The sequence below is a fragment of the Chanos chanos genome, chromosome 3 (assembly GCF_902362185.1).
Source record: "Chanos chanos chromosome 3, fChaCha1.1, whole genome shotgun sequence".
Lineage (NCBI taxonomy): Eukaryota > Metazoa > Chordata > Actinopteri > Gonorynchiformes > Chanidae > Chanos > Chanos chanos.
This window is the reverse complement of record NC_044497.1, coordinates 38,393,738-38,410,369: the sequence shown is the minus strand read 5'-3', so window position 1 is coordinate 38,410,369 and position 16,632 is coordinate 38,393,738. Positions and strand designations below refer to the sequence as shown.

At 41.5% G+C, this 16,632-nt stretch overlaps 3 protein-coding genes and 1 non-coding gene across 6 annotated transcripts; 2 read left to right on the top strand and 2 right to left on the bottom strand.

Moving 5' to 3' along the window:
• Positions 1 to 71: 71 nt before the first annotated feature.
• On the bottom strand, positions 72 to 7,247 carry aldh7a1 (aldehyde dehydrogenase 7 family, member A1). 2 transcript variants are annotated; one of them, XM_030768515.1, is made up of 18 exons: positions 7,049 to 7,247; positions 5,996 to 6,049; positions 5,512 to 5,577; positions 5,324 to 5,404; positions 4,889 to 5,012; positions 4,347 to 4,479; positions 3,684 to 3,728; positions 3,320 to 3,397; positions 2,913 to 3,010; positions 2,691 to 2,732; positions 2,498 to 2,592; positions 2,182 to 2,266; positions 1,984 to 2,090; positions 1,495 to 1,611; positions 1,280 to 1,377; positions 975 to 1,048; positions 730 to 805; positions 72 to 511 (listed from the first exon to the last, which is right to left on the bottom strand). In XM_030768515.1, exons 1-18 carry the CDS (start codon positions 7,241 to 7,243, stop codon positions 457 to 459), a joined length of 1,623 nt encoding a protein of 540 aa, XP_030624375.1. In that variant the 5' UTR covers positions 7,244 to 7,247; the 3' UTR covers positions 72 to 456. The 2 variants fall into 2 exon arrangements, with proteins under 2 accessions (XP_030624375.1, XP_030624376.1); XM_030768516.1 differs by lacking the exons at positions 1,984 to 2,090; positions 2,182 to 2,266.
• A 327-nt stretch (positions 7,248 to 7,574) lies between these two features.
• On the top strand, positions 7,575 to 7,646 carry trnam-cau (transfer RNA methionine (anticodon CAU)). Its single transcript has one exon. It is a non-coding gene; the product is annotated as a tRNA-Met (tRNA).
• Positions 7,647 to 8,817: 1,171 nt separating this feature from the next.
• On the top strand, positions 8,818 to 12,592 carry phax (phosphorylated adaptor for RNA export). Of its 2 annotated transcripts, none has more exons than XM_030769331.1 (5): positions 8,818 to 8,922; positions 9,459 to 10,063; positions 10,355 to 10,475; positions 10,684 to 10,767; positions 11,282 to 12,592. In XM_030769331.1, exons 1-5 carry the CDS (start codon positions 8,818 to 8,820, stop codon positions 11,549 to 11,551), a joined length of 1,185 nt encoding a protein of 394 aa, XP_030625191.1. In that variant the 3' UTR covers positions 11,552 to 12,592. The 2 variants fall into 2 exon arrangements, with proteins under 2 accessions (XP_030625191.1, XP_030625192.1); XM_030769332.1 differs by having other exon boundaries at positions 8,818 to 8,942; positions 9,485 to 10,063.
• A 2,257-nt stretch (positions 12,593 to 14,849) lies between these two features.
• On the bottom strand, positions 14,850 to 16,476 carry LOC115806974 (la-related protein 6-like). Its single transcript, XM_030767832.1, has 3 exons — positions 16,451 to 16,476; positions 16,110 to 16,314; positions 14,850 to 15,887 (listed from the first exon to the last, which is right to left on the bottom strand). The coding sequence occupies exons 1-3, from the start codon at positions 16,474 to 16,476 to the stop codon at positions 14,850 to 14,852; spliced, it is 1,269 nt and encodes a 422-aa protein (XP_030623692.1).
• Positions 16,477 to 16,632: the final 156 nt, after the last annotated feature.

The following is a 16,632-nucleotide window of genomic DNA, read 5'->3' as shown; positions in this document are numbered from 1 at the left end:
AGCTTTCCTTACTAAAAATGTAAGCTTTGTAAACTCCCTAGAATCTACAACATACAGGTAGTGAGCAAGTATACTTTCCAAAAGAAAGGGAGGATTTATTTGTACAAAGCACCTGCATTCACACTGCAGCATATACACAAGAAAGAGCTCAAAAAGAAGTAGAAGTAGGATAAACATTATTTGATTGCTTAGTCCTTTTTGACCTTTTCTTCGACATGGTTATCACTATAAAAATTGTAGAGAAAATTTTACCCACCTGGGGGTATGAGACATAAAAAAGTGCAGATTAAGTTCATGAAATGTTAGTTCCTAACCGACTGACAGCATGAGAAGATTTAAGCGCTTGTAAGGAATTCTTTGACAAAAGTAAACCAAGGCCAAACTGGAAAAGAAAATCTAGTGTTTCTATTGTTTATGAAAGATGCTGGATGAACTGGATTTCCAGACAGGAGTTCTTTACTCAAATTTGATTCCTTGTGCCAAAGGCAGGTCTTTACTGTAGTTGATGGTGCTGTAAAAGAGGAATAGAATGACACTTAACTGCACGGTCACTTCTCTGAAGCCAGGGTTACAGCAAAAATTCTGAACACAAGTCTTATATTCAGCATGTTCACAAATGCATGGCTTATTTAGCAACAGGTTGAAAGCTGTTTTTTAAGGAGCATTTCAGAAAGGCAAACTGTAACATGCTTAAGGCAAGAGCACTGTGAAATGCTGTCTCATGCTTACCATGTAGACCTCCTCATGTACTGCTTCCATGAATCACTACCTGACTCCCGACCACCTCCGGTGTGCTTCTCCCCTCCTACACACACACACACACACACACACACACACACACACAGAGTTGGGAATGATAACTTTACATATAAAAACGTGTGTTATGTCACACACACACACAGAGTTGGGAATGATAACTTTACATATAAAAACGTGTGTTATGTCACACTGTGCCTGGGGAGCAGTCTACTCACCAAAAGCTCCTCCGATCTCTGCTCCACTGGTTGGAATGTTGACGTTGACTATACCACAGTCAGAGCCCTTGGGTCTGAATGAAGAACACATTCTTTAGAAATTAAACACCAGAAATATAAACCTACACCAGGATTTAGAACTGGAGAAGAAATCAGCATCCGTTTCCTTTTAATTCCTGAGAATCTTTATGAATAAGAGACAGCACATATTGTTTTCCAAATAGAGGGGGGTCACGGTCTCAAAAAATTGCTACAGCGCCACAGTGACACACACACACACACACACGCACAAACAGATACTTTACCCCAGCCAGCGGAACACTCTGCCCATGTCCTTGGTGAAGATACTGCTGGAAAGGCCCTGTTTGACCTCATTGTTCCAAGCAAATGCCTCCTCCTCCGTCTGGGGACACAAACGTGGTTTCACTGCTGATACGCTGCTAAAACACTGCCAAGGCAACTATCCCTGTTAGCATGGGTCAGTCCCCAGCACTCACTGTCCAGGAGAGGGAACTCTTACCTTAAACTTCAGCACGTACAGGATTGGCACAAAGGTCTCAGTGTGGACAATTGGGGCATTATGGGCCAGTCCAGTGATGATGGTGGGCTCCACATAGTTTCCAGGGCGATCCATGACCTGATGACACATTTACATGCTAAACCTTAATGGACCATTATTACTTTAGTGATACCAATAAACTAACTGAATTCGCAACCTGGATTACTTTTGCCACATTCACTTCTGACTACTAAAGAGGATCCAATCTATCCAAAAATAAATGTGCATGTGTGACAACCATGTAACTTCTATAACTACAAAGTACTCAACCAGCTTTTGTGATCATGGGTTTGAGAAAATATTTGTTACGCATTAGGGGAATAAACACATGATATACATATGCCGTCATTAAAAGCCAGGGCACAATTACACTTGAATACAAACATATAACTTTACAAATGCTTGATGCGTTCTGTCAAATACTTTTCAGAACAGGAGACAGTGCTTTACCTTGCCACCACACACCACAGTGCCTCCCTGCTGCTTGGCCTGCTCTATGGCTGCCAGGTACTGTTCCACAGCTTGCTTGGTGTGAAGGGGTCCATACAGCGTGTTAGCTGTTACAAAATCACAAGGCAGTGACTCAGCATGCTTTCTTTTCATTGGCATTTCCGCCAACGAGCCGCACAAACCTGAATTCTCACTTACGATCCCAAGGGTCGCCGATGCGGACTTGCTTGTAGGCTTTGGCTATCCTCTGCACCACTTCATCGTGAATGCTCTCGTGCAGCATCTTCAGAAAGGCAGAGAGAGAGAGAGAGAGAGAGAGAGAGAGAGAGAGAGAGAGAGAGAGAGAGAGAGAGAGAGAAAAAGATCAGGCTGGAGGTACAACGCTCGTTAGGGTTGTTCAGGTGAAGTTCACTCTGTAGTGAGATCGCGTTAGGTTGCTGTGCTGAATTTGAAATTTGCACGCTATGGGGCCTCTGACTTCGTCCTGTTGTGTCATTGCGGTGATACCACTCACCAGTCTCCTGGTGGTTGTGCAGCGCTGTCCAGCAGTTCCCACGGCGGCAAAGACAGCGGAGGGGACCACCAGGTTCAGATCAGCATCCTCAAACACTGACAGAGGAGGAAAAATAAAAACAAACAGCCATTTAACATATTCAAAAATACACAAAAATATCACTTTCATGTTTACACGTATTTCTCTTACTTACCCACAATGGCATTATTCCCTCCTAGCTCCAACAGCTGCCGACCTGTGAAGGAACAGAACGAAACATCTGTTGGGAAAGCTAAATACACCTCTGATCTTGCTGTGTAAAGAGGCCTCTGTTGTGAGAATCATTTATATAGGTATTTACAACTGACACACAGGTTTGTTCAGCATTGTTCACACGGTGCGAGTGCATTTCGTGAACGTGCAAAGCGTTACTCACCGAATCTCTCTTGCACCATCAGAGAGACCAGTTTACCCACGTGAGTGCTGCCGGTGAAGGACACCAGGTCCACACGCTCATCCTTAGCCATCGCTGTACTGTGAAGAAACAAGAGTCACAAGACCAAAGAAAAACATACAAGATTACTGACCACATCAAGACTGCCAATTCAAAGTGCCCCCTAGGGGCTGTTTGTACAAAAAACTACAATAAACAAGCCCAGCAAAACAGAAGGGGAAATCCTCTACTTCTCCAATTAACATACAGTAAAGAAAGCTAAACAGGCCTGAAGTCTTTGCTCTACTTGTATTTCTCAAAATATGAAAATACTTATATATTTATAATATACTTCATTTCAACAGCTTTGATTAAGGGTCACAGAAATTGAACTGTCATAGGAAATTTACCCAATGTCTGCTCCACCGCAAGTCATAGAGCAAATGGCACCTGGCAAGTTATTTGCCTCCAGAACTTCAGCAACAATTCTGTAGGTAAACACACATAAACATACACATCTGTGAGGAAGAGGTATAATCTTTAAATGCGCTAATCAATGCTAATGCTAATAAATAAGGTAACAAAATAAATCTGCTGTTTATGAGTAACATCAGCTTCGAGGACATCTTATATACAAACTACTGGAGGGGACAGTCATGTAGTCATACTATTCCCTCTAGGATTCTATGTGTCTTTTGAAAGCACAAGCAATGCTTCAGCAGGTACAGCAGTGTACACAGATAACAGAAAGATTTTGTTATGTTAGTAACTCACTTTGTTACTGCTACACTGGTAAGAGGAGTGGTAGGAGCTCCTTTCCTGTCAACAGGAAAAATCACAGAAGTATTTTCAGAGATTCACAGCATTCAGCAAGAACTACTGATGAACACTATCAAACAGAATGCTCTATATCTGCAGGCCTACAGCCAGGGCAGGCAGGGGGGTTAAACAAACTCCACCTCTATACCTATTTAAACACAACAGGAGTTAGAGAACTGGCGACAGTTGTGGGATAAACTGATCTTAGTGCACTCAAGATAAGGAAAGACCTCAAAGTGTTTTTTTTTTTTATGGGAATGGCTACTAAACAGAATTTCATTACATGGAAAACGGAGAGAGGAAATAGTCAAAAAAGGTGGCTTGTCATAGAGTAAATCCACCTAAATGAACAAACATCGGAAAAATGTAATTTAATTTTCATTTTAAAGAAAACTGGATTCACTAACGTTTATAAGTTGACTGCTTAACCAAAATGTGATTTTTTAACTCTTTCCTTAGTATTTTACATCAGTCTACCAGCAAAGAACTAGCTCACAAGTCCAAAATAAGTATTATAAACTCAATAGGCATGTTTTGCAGCAACAACTCAAAAGGTTTTATTAAAACTCTTCAGTTGCTCAAACATCTTGTCATAAAAGAACAGTCCTGTGGTCTCACCAGAGGCACACATTGCCACAGATAAGGGCAATGGCATTGTTCCAGCCATAGACAGCCACAGGGAAGTTAAAAGCGGTGATGATTCCCACTAGACCCACGGGGTTCCATTGTTCAATCAAAGCATGGCCCGGCCCTGAAATCACAACAGCCCAGTCGCTCAAGTCACAAAACAAACATTCATTTTAATTCAGTCCACCAGGAGTCAAAAACGTGTGCTTTTTTAACACCCCGTCTGTGTCCATTAATGTTTTACCACTATGTGACATATTAGAGATTTGAAGGAGTTTGCAAAAGTATGAGATTTTTTGTTTTGACATATTTAGCATGTTACTGTGACCAAGGTTTCTTCCCCTTTTGTTTGCTCAATGACTCGCATTTATTACAACTTTTGCAAACAAATCCAACAATATTCCACAGGATCAGGGGCTGAAAGATACTTGTTAGTATCTTTCATCTCCGGTTTAAATACAGTAATGAGAAACCTCAGTCGTGAATGGCTGATCAGAAAAGCAGGTTCTGTAGGTGAAACCGCTCTGACTCACTCTCAGAGGGCAGGACGGGACCACCTATCATTCGGGAGAGCCCGACAGCATAGTCACACACGTCGACATACTCCTGCACCTCCCCAACACCTTCCACATAGATCTTCCCCATCTCCAGAGACACCTGCAGAGACATAGGCTCAAAGTGAATATTTTTCATTATGAACTCCACAAGAAAATGTCTATTAAATTTACCATTACAACCCACTTATGTCTGTTGGTGAGTGCCTGTCCAAAACACTCACACACAATATATACTCCAAATGTGGAGACATTTCACCCAGAGTGGTTCAATATCTTTGATAATATGTATTTGAGGCACATCTGGCAGACTACTACATACAGAATTTCAGAACAAAGCTGCTCTTGACCTAGGTGTGAGACACAAATTCAGTATCTGAATATCTTAACTGCAAGCGTTGTGTTATTTCTTACCAGACTACCCAGAACTTTGATCTTCCTCCGCAGGGCGTCACCAATCTGCCTCACTATCTCCCCTCTCTTTGGTGCAGGAATCTGGATGAGAGTAGAGGGCATTCATTGGCTTGTGGGTGCTTTACAATGCACGGGAGACAGGGGCTTTCGTTCAAACATCTTTCCCTTTTTATACCACATATACTTACATCTGCCCACACCTTCCAGGCCTCTCTGGCTTTCTGTACTGTTTCTTCATATTCAGCCATGCTTGCCTGGATTAAGTACAAGACAATGTTAATGTTTTACACAAGTTTTTGCTTTGCCAAAAGGTCTAAGTCTCATTCAAAATGGTGTGACATCTTCCCTTTGTACTTGGACTGATTCTGTTTATCATAAAATCTATCTGACAAAATATAAAGAAAAAAATTTACAGTCACAGTTCTTCAATCAAAGCAATTAGCATTACAGGCTAGAATATGTGACCATATTTAGAATCTGTAACACCAATAGTAACTTTAAGTTCACAAATGTTCCATGGTACCCACATCAGACCTGCGCAGCCAAACTCATCACACAGCATGTAGAGGTATATATATATATATATATATATATATATATATATATATATATATATACATACACACACATGTAGCTTTTCAAACTTCACATGTACAAAACTAAAAACTTCACCTGGCGCACTCTGGCAATAGGTTCATTGTTTGCTGGGCAATATGAGGTGATCACCTGAAAAGAGAAGATGCAAGCCACAGATCTGTGAAATCCCACAAAATGTAATGTGTGAATGAGTGTAAAATTGTCAATTGAAATAATGCTCCACTCAGGTGCTCTGCTACTCAGGTCAACACTGATGCGCACTTCAATTATTATGGTTATTATAATTATTTTACTTTGAATAGAACATTTTTTATGAACCACTCAGCAGGTGCTGTACATTTCTCATGAACTGAACTGGACATTGGCTCACATATTAACACGTCCTGCATCTAGTTGTGGCTAGAGCACAGAACTTGACATGACAGCAACAGGTTGTGTTCAAATTCAAGCTCAGTCGGTGGGAGTCGCAGCAGAGTGCATGGAGTCTTCAAAGTCCATGGAAAAGTACATGTGGTAAAATTCTGCGGCCGATTGCAAGGATTCGCACCATGAAGCATTACGTACCTAGCATTATTTTACCTATAAATGCCACGCAGTCTTAACACGGTATTACAAATGAACAAACGATCTTAGTAAACGGATTACGTAGCAATAAGCAATTACGTACGGCTGGTAATTAATAGCTGTTCAGCAAATTCTGTTTACTTTACTAAATGTACGCGTGGTAACAGCTGATGATTCGAGCTCTTGCAGACGTTATCAGAGGTTACGCTTGTGTGATGTGGAAAGCTGAGAGTGGAACAATCCGGTAAGCTAAAGCTTGCTAGCTTGTAGCTTAGGTGAACTTGAAGACTTGCCTAGTCGGCTAGCTACGTCAGCTAACCCTTAGCTATCGCTTTTGCAAATAATCATGCAAGTGTGCCATCAATGGTAATATTAGGAATTTATCCAGTATCCTAGTTTGTTTCCGCGTTTGCCTGCAAGTAATCTTGAAACCGACATTCGCTAAGTTACTCTTAAGACTTAGGCACTTTTTTGCATGCCTTTGTTCTGTAAAAGCGTTTTGCAACCACCTTTCGACTTATATTTAGACGTCTAGAGGCATGTCAGTTAATCTTCTTGTCTTACCTCTCCTTTGCCTCCCCACGTTCCGTTGTAAACCCCATCATTTTCCTCATTTAGACCAAGTTCTTTCAGCCAGGAGTATTTTGGCTGGTTGATTAGGAGTGTAGACATAGCGGCAGCTGGTCGAAAATTCAGAGAACACAGCTTTTTCCTAAGGGCGAAGTGCCGTATGACGGTCACGGTCAGCGTGCGCTGCATGGTTGGCTGGTGGGGCAATTCAACTATGCGTGTGCATGCACTCCACGCAAGTCAACGCCGACTGCGTGACACTAAAACTCATGATTGGCTGAAAGGAGACTCTCCCCTTCCCTCTAAGAGCCAAACTGCTCGAGCAACATACTCTCACGGTTTTTACAGTCATTGCAGACTTTAGTGCAAATTGAACATCACTTACTAAACATGACGTTGCAAACAAAGACATATTAATGGTGGGTTAAATAAACAATTAACTTAATACTTTTCAACGCTGTCTCAGTAGGTATTGCACTGAGTAATTCTTTAGGCCTAGTTATTTCAGCTGAAAACGCAAAGCAGAGTGGCGCAGCGGAAGCGTGCTGGGCCCATAACCCAGAGGTCGATGGATCGAAACCATCCTCTGCTAACTGTTTTCTAGTCTCGGTTTTAAATCCAGTTAGACCACCTTAATCTGTACACATGTGTATACGTTTCGTTGTGTGACCACGTGCATCTTTACGAATCGTTGTGTAATGCACAAGTGTTTTTAAATTTCAGTCTTCGTGATTAACACAGATTAATAGTACCATCTGAGTTATTTTAGGTGTAGGTTTGTTCGGTTTAGTTATTAAGAAGGAAAATTACCGAGTACGTTACCGGAAACTGGCTATTTGGTTGAGAAAAACTCTGAAATGCTCTTTATATGAAGTTTCATTCATTAACACGTTCAATGATTTTAATATCCTGTTACGCACGGTGAACCACTACATAATAATAAAAGACTTTTCTTCTGTTTCACACTTTGAATGCAGATGGATGTTCTCTTCGATAATCCTCAAATGTCACCCTGTCTTTGATAATACGCTTTACTAACAACCTGTAGCGTTGAATTTATTAGTTTTCACATAAACTTTATACATAATTTGAGTTCTTTATTGTCCGAGGTGATGAACTCTTCCACTGATACCGATTCAATTTATTACTATAGTTTCTCACACCTGTTTACATATTCGACATGTGCATTACCACTCTCATACCCTTACATCCACATCTGCCTGCTCACCTGAAATCATGAAACCAAACCGCTCACTCTGAAAGTTCTGACCTATTCCTGGGTTTGACTAATGATGGTTGTGAGCATTAGATAATGAGTGAGTGAGTGGCTGTGAGCATCAGTATACATACTAATCAAATATAACAGTAAAGCTGCATTATTATGTACTTGTGAACCAACTTTGTGTCATCATGCAGTATGCTGCTTAAATAATAAAATACAAATTTTAAAAAAAAGAGTGAAAACAAGGGGTGTTTATTTTTATGGTAAATATTACTAGGCGTCCCACACATGTTGTTACTAGCTGACAGTTGTGATTCTTTGGTAGTCGAAGGCTAAATTATAAGGTGAATACGTTTTTTCATTAAAGAAAAAACCTGACGATTTGCAAACTTTGAATTGTTTTCAATTAATGTGTCGGTTTGTGTTGCTCCGCGGTGGGCGTGGTTGCAGAAATTGACTGGATTGGGAGGACCACAATGGGCTGATACGCAAGTGACGTGTTACGCAGTTCTCTACGCAATGTATACGTAAATGGGGAAAAATGGCGGGTGTTAACAGAGATGCAATGGAAGACTTGGAGGATGGAGAAATATCTGGCTCTGACTCTGATTTAGAAATGGGAGCAACTACAGGCAACCAAGCACAAGTAAGTGATGCAGTTTTCAAGTCCTCGTTCGACTTGGTAAGAGCTTGCATTATGTAGGTTAACTAAAATCACCCGGGTGTCCAGCTTACGAAGTACCTAGCTAACTTAACTGCAACTTTGCTTGGAACGAATAGTGTAATGCTTGCTTTTCGGTGTGGTTTGTCATTGCGGTTGCCGTGTGGCATAAGGTATTTGTCTTATAGTTAGCTAATGAACATATCTGGAAGAATCGCTCAGCGTTCAGAATCGTTCATTCTTGTAGTAATGCATCTAACAATATAAGCCATCGCATGTGACGGCGGTGATCTCCCGTTGCCTGAAATGCACTCAGATTGTGTACAACAGAACAACACATTGGCTTTCTAACTTTAAAAACTCTCATATTTGTAAGTCACCATAAACGACACATCCTGCATTGACTAGTCTTGTGTTGCAATCTGACGCACAGGTTGTGTGTAGATCCTGGATGGAGGTTATGAAGAAAACGCGTCTGTGAAGAATAATGTCAGTGTTAACCCTGTGTTCTTCTCTGGTAGGTATCAGCAACCACACTTTTCAGTAGCCAGTCCTTCCAAAGTAGGGCTCCTCCACAAACAACTCCATCTGCTACAAGTTACCGCAGCTGCGTAAGGGCTGACTCTAGCGACAGCAACTCCGACTCAGATGAGGATGCTGCAATATGGAAGCGAAAGAGACAAAAATGTTCTAATGTTGCACCCACTGCCGTCACTGCCAGATTGGGTGGCTTTCACACCATGGCAAGCCAACCGAGCAAAAAAGTAAACAACATCTGGGGAGCAGTAGTGCAGGAGCAGAGCCAAGAGGCCGTGGCAGCGGAGCTGGGCATCCTCGGCATGGAGGGCGACATCAGCATGAGCAGCAGGCAAAGTGAGACCTATAACTACGTCCTGGCGCAGAAGATGATGAAGAAGGAACAGGAACAGGGGATGGAGATGCTAGACAGCCAGTTGGAGGAATACATGCAGCATCGTACGGCAGAGGACGGGAGCGATGGGCATCTGAAGAGAAAGCGGCCTGCTAAAGACAGGCTCGGCCCAAGGGCGGAGATGGACTTCAAGGGCCGTTATGAAATCACAGAAGACGACCCCGATGAGAAAGTGATTGAGGAGATAGCGCACAGGTGAAATTTTAAGGAAGTTGTGTTTTAGGGTCTCTTTTTTTTCTTTTTTTTTTAAATTTAGTAAGAGGCACCGGAGTCAGCAATAAAAATCATAGTAAGAACAAAATGCTTTTGATTTACTGTTGTGGTGCAGTTCTCTCAGATGAACTAAAACAAGTATTACGACGCATATGCTGATGTATTGCACAGGAGAGTTTCAGTAGTTTCAGTAGTTTTTCTGTCTTTTACAGTTAGTTCACTGCAGATTTTGTCTTACTTCAGAGCTGTGTTTGGACTTTTTTCTGTTTGTAGGCTAATGGAGCCAAAGAAGGATTTGATGGAGCGTGTAGTGAGAGTGATCGGAAAGAAGAAAGCAATCGAGCTGCTGTATGAAACTGCAACTGTCGAACAAAATGGAGGTCTTTATACAGTGGTATGTATATGCCTTACGATTGTGGATGGGATCATTTCTTGTCCAACTAGTTTATTCCTACATAGCCTGTAGTAACCCTGTCCATTTTGACATAATGTATATTCTGTTGCATATCTGTGTGTTTATGTAAATATTCTTCAGAAATCCTGCTAAACTTGATGTCATTGCACTGAACTGTGTGTGCATACGAATTTGTGTGTGTATGTAGGATGGTAGTCGGAGGCGGACCCCTGGAGGGGTTTACCTGAATTTACTGAAAAATACCCCAAGCATCTCTCAAGAACAAGTGAAGGTATGGTATTGCAGACTACAAACTTTATTCTTCATTTTAGGGACTTGTCGGGACAGTCTATCGTTTTGTGAGCCACAAAAGATTCTGCTTTGATTAAAATGAGCTGGGGCTGGATGGTATCACCATGAACCATATCGTGGTATAATTCACATTTTTGTTAGTAATGTGTGACACACTTAATTGATAATTAATTGATAATTCTGTTGCCTTACTCACGCTCATGCTTAACTCCACACTACAGAAAGCAGTTTGCATTTGACTATACAAATGTTTTCACTGCTGCATTTTATTTCCCTTTTAATGTAGATTAGCCTCCTGGTTATTTTCCAAATCTCAAAATCAAACACTCAGTTACTTCATGTTGGAACTACATTTTTAAATGTTGAAATAGTTTTATTTTTACATGTGCTGTTCATATAAATAGAAGATTAAAATTCCCCACTGTGGCACAGATTTCTCATTGTCTGGAGCCATACCCTGCCTGCCTACTCTAAGAGGCAATCTTGTTTTGTAGGAAATCTTCTATGATGAGAATCAGAAAGAATATAACAACAAGAAGGCAGCAAAGAAGCGTCGACGGCACCTTGTGGCTAAGAAGATGAAGCAGGCCATCGGCGCGCTGGACCTGCAAGAACACGATGATGTTTCCCGAGAAACATTTGCCAGCGACACCAATGAGGCCCTGGAGTCCCTGGAGGAGGTTGCTGATGGCCAATCAGATGCTGCTTTGGGTACAGAGGACACACCTGTAGTCTACAACTCCAATGACCTGGAAGTCTTCTGATGCTTACTGTCCAGTTTAAGATAGATACTGCTCCATTTGGGTCTGTTGGATAATTAGTATATCCTATCAGGTCCATTTGAGAACATCAGCATACTTTTCCCAAAGTCACGTGCGTTTAGGGTTATAACACAGAAAATAGCTCTTTTCACTGTCTGTGTGTTTTGGCTTGAGTTCTTTGACAAAGAGGAGAAAACACTAGCATCTTAACACACAAATTTGCTCTTATTTGTGACATACCTCTCTATTTAAATTGACACAGAGCTTAGATAAAAAAAACTGGCAAGAATCAGACTGCAAACCACATTTTGGGTTAATATGTATATTCTCTACTTTTGTTGAATCACCAAATCTGTCATTTTTTTTTTTGTACCAACACTTCTCAGTCAAAGGTTTTTCCCATGGCTGGTGTAAGATGTTCAGAAAGTTTGACGGGATGTCTTCTCTGGATTGTCTGCAGTAGGACATGTATTGTTTGTGAACTCAGGGCATTTGTTTAGGCCTGTGAGTGTTCGATGTTTTTATTTAACCATTCTTATCAACATTGTGCATTTTTCAGGAAGCTTAGATGACAAAGACTCCATTTTTTCCTGTTGTAACACTGAAATAATAATAACAGCGCTCTGTAGACTGGATTGGAAACCCTCATCAAGGGCTGCATGGAAGTAGGACTTTGTTCCTAGCCAATTTTAACACACCCTGGTTCTGTTGTTTGGAGGAACTGAATTAAGTGTGTGTATGTGTCGGGTTTTGGGGGGAAAAAACACACTCATATCTGGCAGCCCTCCTGGAGAGGGATTTGCTATTCCTGCTTTACAGTATGTAAAATGTGTAATGGCATTGCACTTTTCTTTTGCATAGAGTTTGACTTCGTTTTATTCCCCTACACGTCACGTCAATGTGTGAATGCTTTGTAACTCCTCAAAAGAAAAGTGTCAAATAATATTTGAGATGCACTAAACGTACAAATTGTGTGAAAATAGTGTCTTGTGTTTGGTCAATCCTTAAGGTGGCATAAATGAGTGAGGGCATCACCAGAGTGTTTGATCTGGTGTTTTCTTTGGAAGCTTTGTGCACCAAGCGTTTTTGATTAGTATGGAGTACATTTCAAAGAGAAATAAACAAAATTTGATACCTTACAATTTTTCTGTTCATTCTGCACCAGTAATTCATGTCTGGACTTTATTTGTGAAAAAAAAAAACACTTACAGTATGTTTGTACAGTTTGGAGAAATGTGAAATCTAATCCCTTTGATTAGTTGACCAGATTTATGTAGGGTGTTGGTATTGGGTTCAAACAAGTTTTATATTTGTAGTCCCCAGAACTGTGGAAAATGGTGTCAGGTATAGTACAGTCGAGTATTTATAAATGACAGCAATGTATGATGAAATGCGATTCTGAAGTATCATAGGTTTCTTCCTAATTATGGATTTTGAATCATTGTTCACGCATTCATCACATCTCGCCTCAATTCTTGCAATGTTCTGTACTCTGGTCCGCCTGCCTCTATTACCAAAAGTCTTCAGCTGGTCTAGAATGCTGCTGCCAGAATCCTGACCAGAACAAGGAAGTTTTACCACATTACACCTGTCCTGGCTTCCCTTCATTGGCTCCCAATTCATGCAAGGGCAGATTTTAAGGTCCTTTTATTGACATATAAAATTCTACTTGGGCTTGCAACTGACCTACCTATCTTACTTAATTACACCCTGTAATCCCCCTTGTACCCTGCGCTCTCAAGATTCTGGACTATTAGTTGTTCCGAGAGTTAAAAAGAAGTCCGCTAACAACTGAGCCTTCTCCTACTGCTCTTCCTTCCTCTGGAATATTCTACCTACAGAAATCACGGAGGCAAACTCTCTTCAAAGACTTATCTATTTTCTCTAATTTATGGATAATCTAATTTTGATTCGACTTTGTTATGGATATGTAAAGCCCTATGAGACTATACATAGTGATATTGGGCTCTAAATAGGCTTGTATTATTATTATTAGGTTCCCATCTTCAGAGTGTGACGTGTGACTTGTATGAAAGAAGCAAGGAAGCATTTAAGCAACTGTACACCCCATGAACTACGAAGTGTCATTCTGATGCCAGTGACTCATATGCCATATCTTTGTGGCTGCTTTTTTGAGAATCTGACATTATAGGATAAAACTTTATTGTTCTGAAACATATTCAGTGGTTCACCTTTTTTACAGTCAGAACCTTAGTGCCAGAGAGAGAGAGAGAGACAGATCAATCAGACATGTGAGTACAATGCATGTGCTCATCTCAGACCCACTGTGCCACTCACAGCACAGTCATGATTTTATATTTTGTGAAGTAACAAAAGGCTGACACATTCAAGCCTTAGAAAAGACCAAAATGTCATTGTGTAGTCTAATAATTCATCAGTATTTCATATAATTCACATAATCCAGATCCAATTTTAGCTCTGAAGGCCTTCCCTCATTCTGACACGACTTTTTTTTTTTTTTTCAGAAGAACATCTTTGTATTAAATGATGAATAGTGCACTCAGAGGCCTATTGTATAACATCTAAATAAAGACTACTGTTTCCTTATGAAGAATGGCTCTTTTCTGTATAGCCTGGGATGGGCTCCAGGTAGAGTATAGTATCATAACTGCTATTCAGCTCTCCGCAGCGTTTTGGCTGAGGCACATCCTCTTCATTTCTAGTTCAGGGACTCTTCGTGCTCAAGGGCTCTGCGGTAGCTTTTACATGTTGTCATGGAGACGACTGCATAAACACGCAAAAAAACTTGTCCAAATCGGGAGACATCACTGAGACAACCATTCATACTGTGTTAGAAAGCGTAGGTCATCTTAACACTTGAGGCAATAGAAACCATCATTGTGAGGAGAGAAGACTGGTGAGGCTAGTTTACATAACATTTGTAATCAGCACAGAATACTCCTTGCTTCAAGTAATGGGGATGTAAATGAACACCTGGTGCTGCAGATCACATGAAACTATCCGATAAGTTTACATGTCATATTGCAGATGGTGATGCCTGCAAATCTAAATCTTTACTATCTTTGAAGTCTACTTCCACAACGTTTCTTTTCACGCTGGCATAGCTGCAAATACAAAGCATATTTGATTTTGATAAAAACGTTATGAAAACTGTGGTAAATACATACAGACACCAAAAATACACAAAAATATGATTTGTTCTGAAACATTGCCAAGAAGCGATGACAACCACGCAATGTTCTCTTCAGCATGATTCAGCGTTTGGCAAATGAAGCTGTTGAACAGTCAGCCTACACCAGGGCAAGAACTATATTATTGCTCATATTTTGAGAGAATGGTGAAGTCTCCTTCCGATTACTGTGGCATGAAAACCCCTGCTCCCATCAGGGCCGTATGGAAGACGAAGGACTCCAGCTGGCAGGGTGTCTCCGTTCAGGACCCTCTTCGTCCCCATCCGACCCTGTCTGGGGTTCTCATCCTGGGCTGGAGCTTGGATGGTAGACAGTTTGCCCCTCTGTACCCAGGGGCTCACAGAAGCAGTGCTGTTGTTCGGTGAGGCTTCATGGTTCCGTCGTCCCAGCTCAGGGCTGGTGTCTGGGCTCCCCCACATTGCAGAGGCTAGGAGCGGTGACACACGAGGGGCCGGCAGGGAAACGTGGCGCACTCTGGGACTGGACCTGGGGCTGGAGCGTGGGCTGCCCCAGGGGCTACTGCATATCTGACCCGAGGAGAAGCGAGGGATGTGCAGCGGAGAAGAGCAGGCAAACTCAGACTCAGAGGAGCTATAGGCTGAGGAGTCCTCTCCCCGAGACTGAAGCTGTTCCATCCGCCTGTTCAGGATAGCAACCCCTTTCCCTCCGCTCCTCTCCTCAGCACACCCCACACCACCCTCCACACTCACCTTCTTCTTGGACGTTTTTCCCACCAACACCACCTTTAGATTGCCCTCAGACTGAGATAAGTGGTGATAGGCACGTCCAGCCCCTTCAAGATCCTCAAACTCCACCAGAACACTCTCCTGGGTGAAAAGCTCGGGGTACCTGTAGGTGTACTTCTGGATCTCTGGAGGCAGTTCCCTCCCTGGTCGATTGACACGTACCGTGGTGATGGAGCCGTACGGCTCCATAAGACAAATGGCCATCTCCATACTGCTCCTGCCCTGGGTGGGAATGTTTTCTTTGAGGGGGAGCCCTGAGATGTTCCAGATCAGCAGGAGTCTGCTCGGCACCTGGGAGAGAACAGACTCTGGCACAGGGTCAATTCGACGCACTTTGTTGCCCTCTTCATTAACCTCAAGTTTTGTCGAATGACGCAGAGCATAGGCTGTGACTCTCCAGTCTTTCGTCAAGTGTTTCATCTAAACAGAGAACATTATTGACCTTTGGTACTATATAAATGGTATGTTAATTGGTAAAGCATCATAAACCCTGTTTATTAAATGTCCCTGTCTAATATTTCCATTAAATAACACAGAAAACAGTAAATAAAGAAATGAATAGAAAAACAAAAAAGAAATTAATTTTAAGTCTTGAAGGACATCAACACTGAACATTAAAAAGCAAGAGACAGGGTGAATTACCTTTTTAAAGGATGTGAGCAATTTAATATTCACATAGCCCATCTTATTCCTCCTAACATGCTTTAAGAGGAATGCATCTTTGGCCAAGTTCTCATCAGAGAGGTAATATTCTATCTGAGAGACCATTTTCTTTATAAGGTCAGCATCTTTCGGTAACCAGTCATCAAGTTCAGTATCCTCATCGTTTTCATTCAAACATGAGAACCTGAGGAGAGGAAAAAATAAAAAGTTTAATAAAATTCGAATCACCAAACTGCAAATAATTAATAAACTGCAATTGATTACTCTCTTTCGCCTTTTTAGAAAAAAGACAACGATTTTTGAACGAAAATCAAACTCACTTGTCATCACAGGTGTCCCCATCCATTTTACTCCTGTCCCGTGGTGCACCTGACTTGTCTGCGACTTACTCGTTACTCGCTTCGATTGCTTTCTTTAAACTAACATTTCTGATTTGTGGCCGCTTTATCTGCCACTAACCAAACCTTTCTGTATGTAGGCGGCTATTAACGATCTAGGCGTC

Bases quoted from the DNA above. Each gene is read 5' to 3' on its own strand.
- aldh7a1 (XM_030768515.1), bottom strand. From the start codon at position 7,243: ATGCAGCGCACGCTGACCGTGACCGTCATACGGCACTTCGCCCTTAGG. The intron at 2,593-2,690 runs GTAAGTAAGAGA...CTCCTCTGTCAG, and splicing joins AGGGAATAATGCCATTGTGG to TGTTTGAGGATGCTGATCTG. The intron at 2,091-2,181 runs GTAAGTGAGAAT...ATTTTGTAACAG, and splicing joins CATCGGCGACCCTTGGGATC to CTAACACGCTGTATGGACCC.
- phax (XM_030769331.1), top strand. From the start codon at position 8,818: ATGGCGGGTGTTAACAGAGATGCAATGGAAGACTTGGAGGATGGAGAA. The intron at 8,923-9,458 runs GTAAGTGATGCA...CTTCTCTGGTAG, and splicing joins CTACAGGCAACCAAGCACAA to GTATCAGCAACCACACTTTT. The intron at 10,064-10,354 runs GTGAAATTTTAA...TTCTGTTTGTAG, and splicing joins ATTGAGGAGATAGCGCACAG to GCTAATGGAGCCAAAGAAGG.
- LOC115806974 (XM_030767832.1), bottom strand. From the start codon at position 16,476: ATGGATGGGGACACCTGTGATGACAA. The intron at 16,315-16,450 runs GTGAGTTTGATT...TCCTCTCCTCAG, and splicing joins GGGGACACCTGTGATGACAA to GTTCTCATGTTTGAATGAAA. The intron at 15,888-16,109 runs GTAATTCACCCT...TTCTCTGTTTAG, and splicing joins TGCTCACATCCTTTAAAAAG to ATGAAACACTTGACGAAAGA.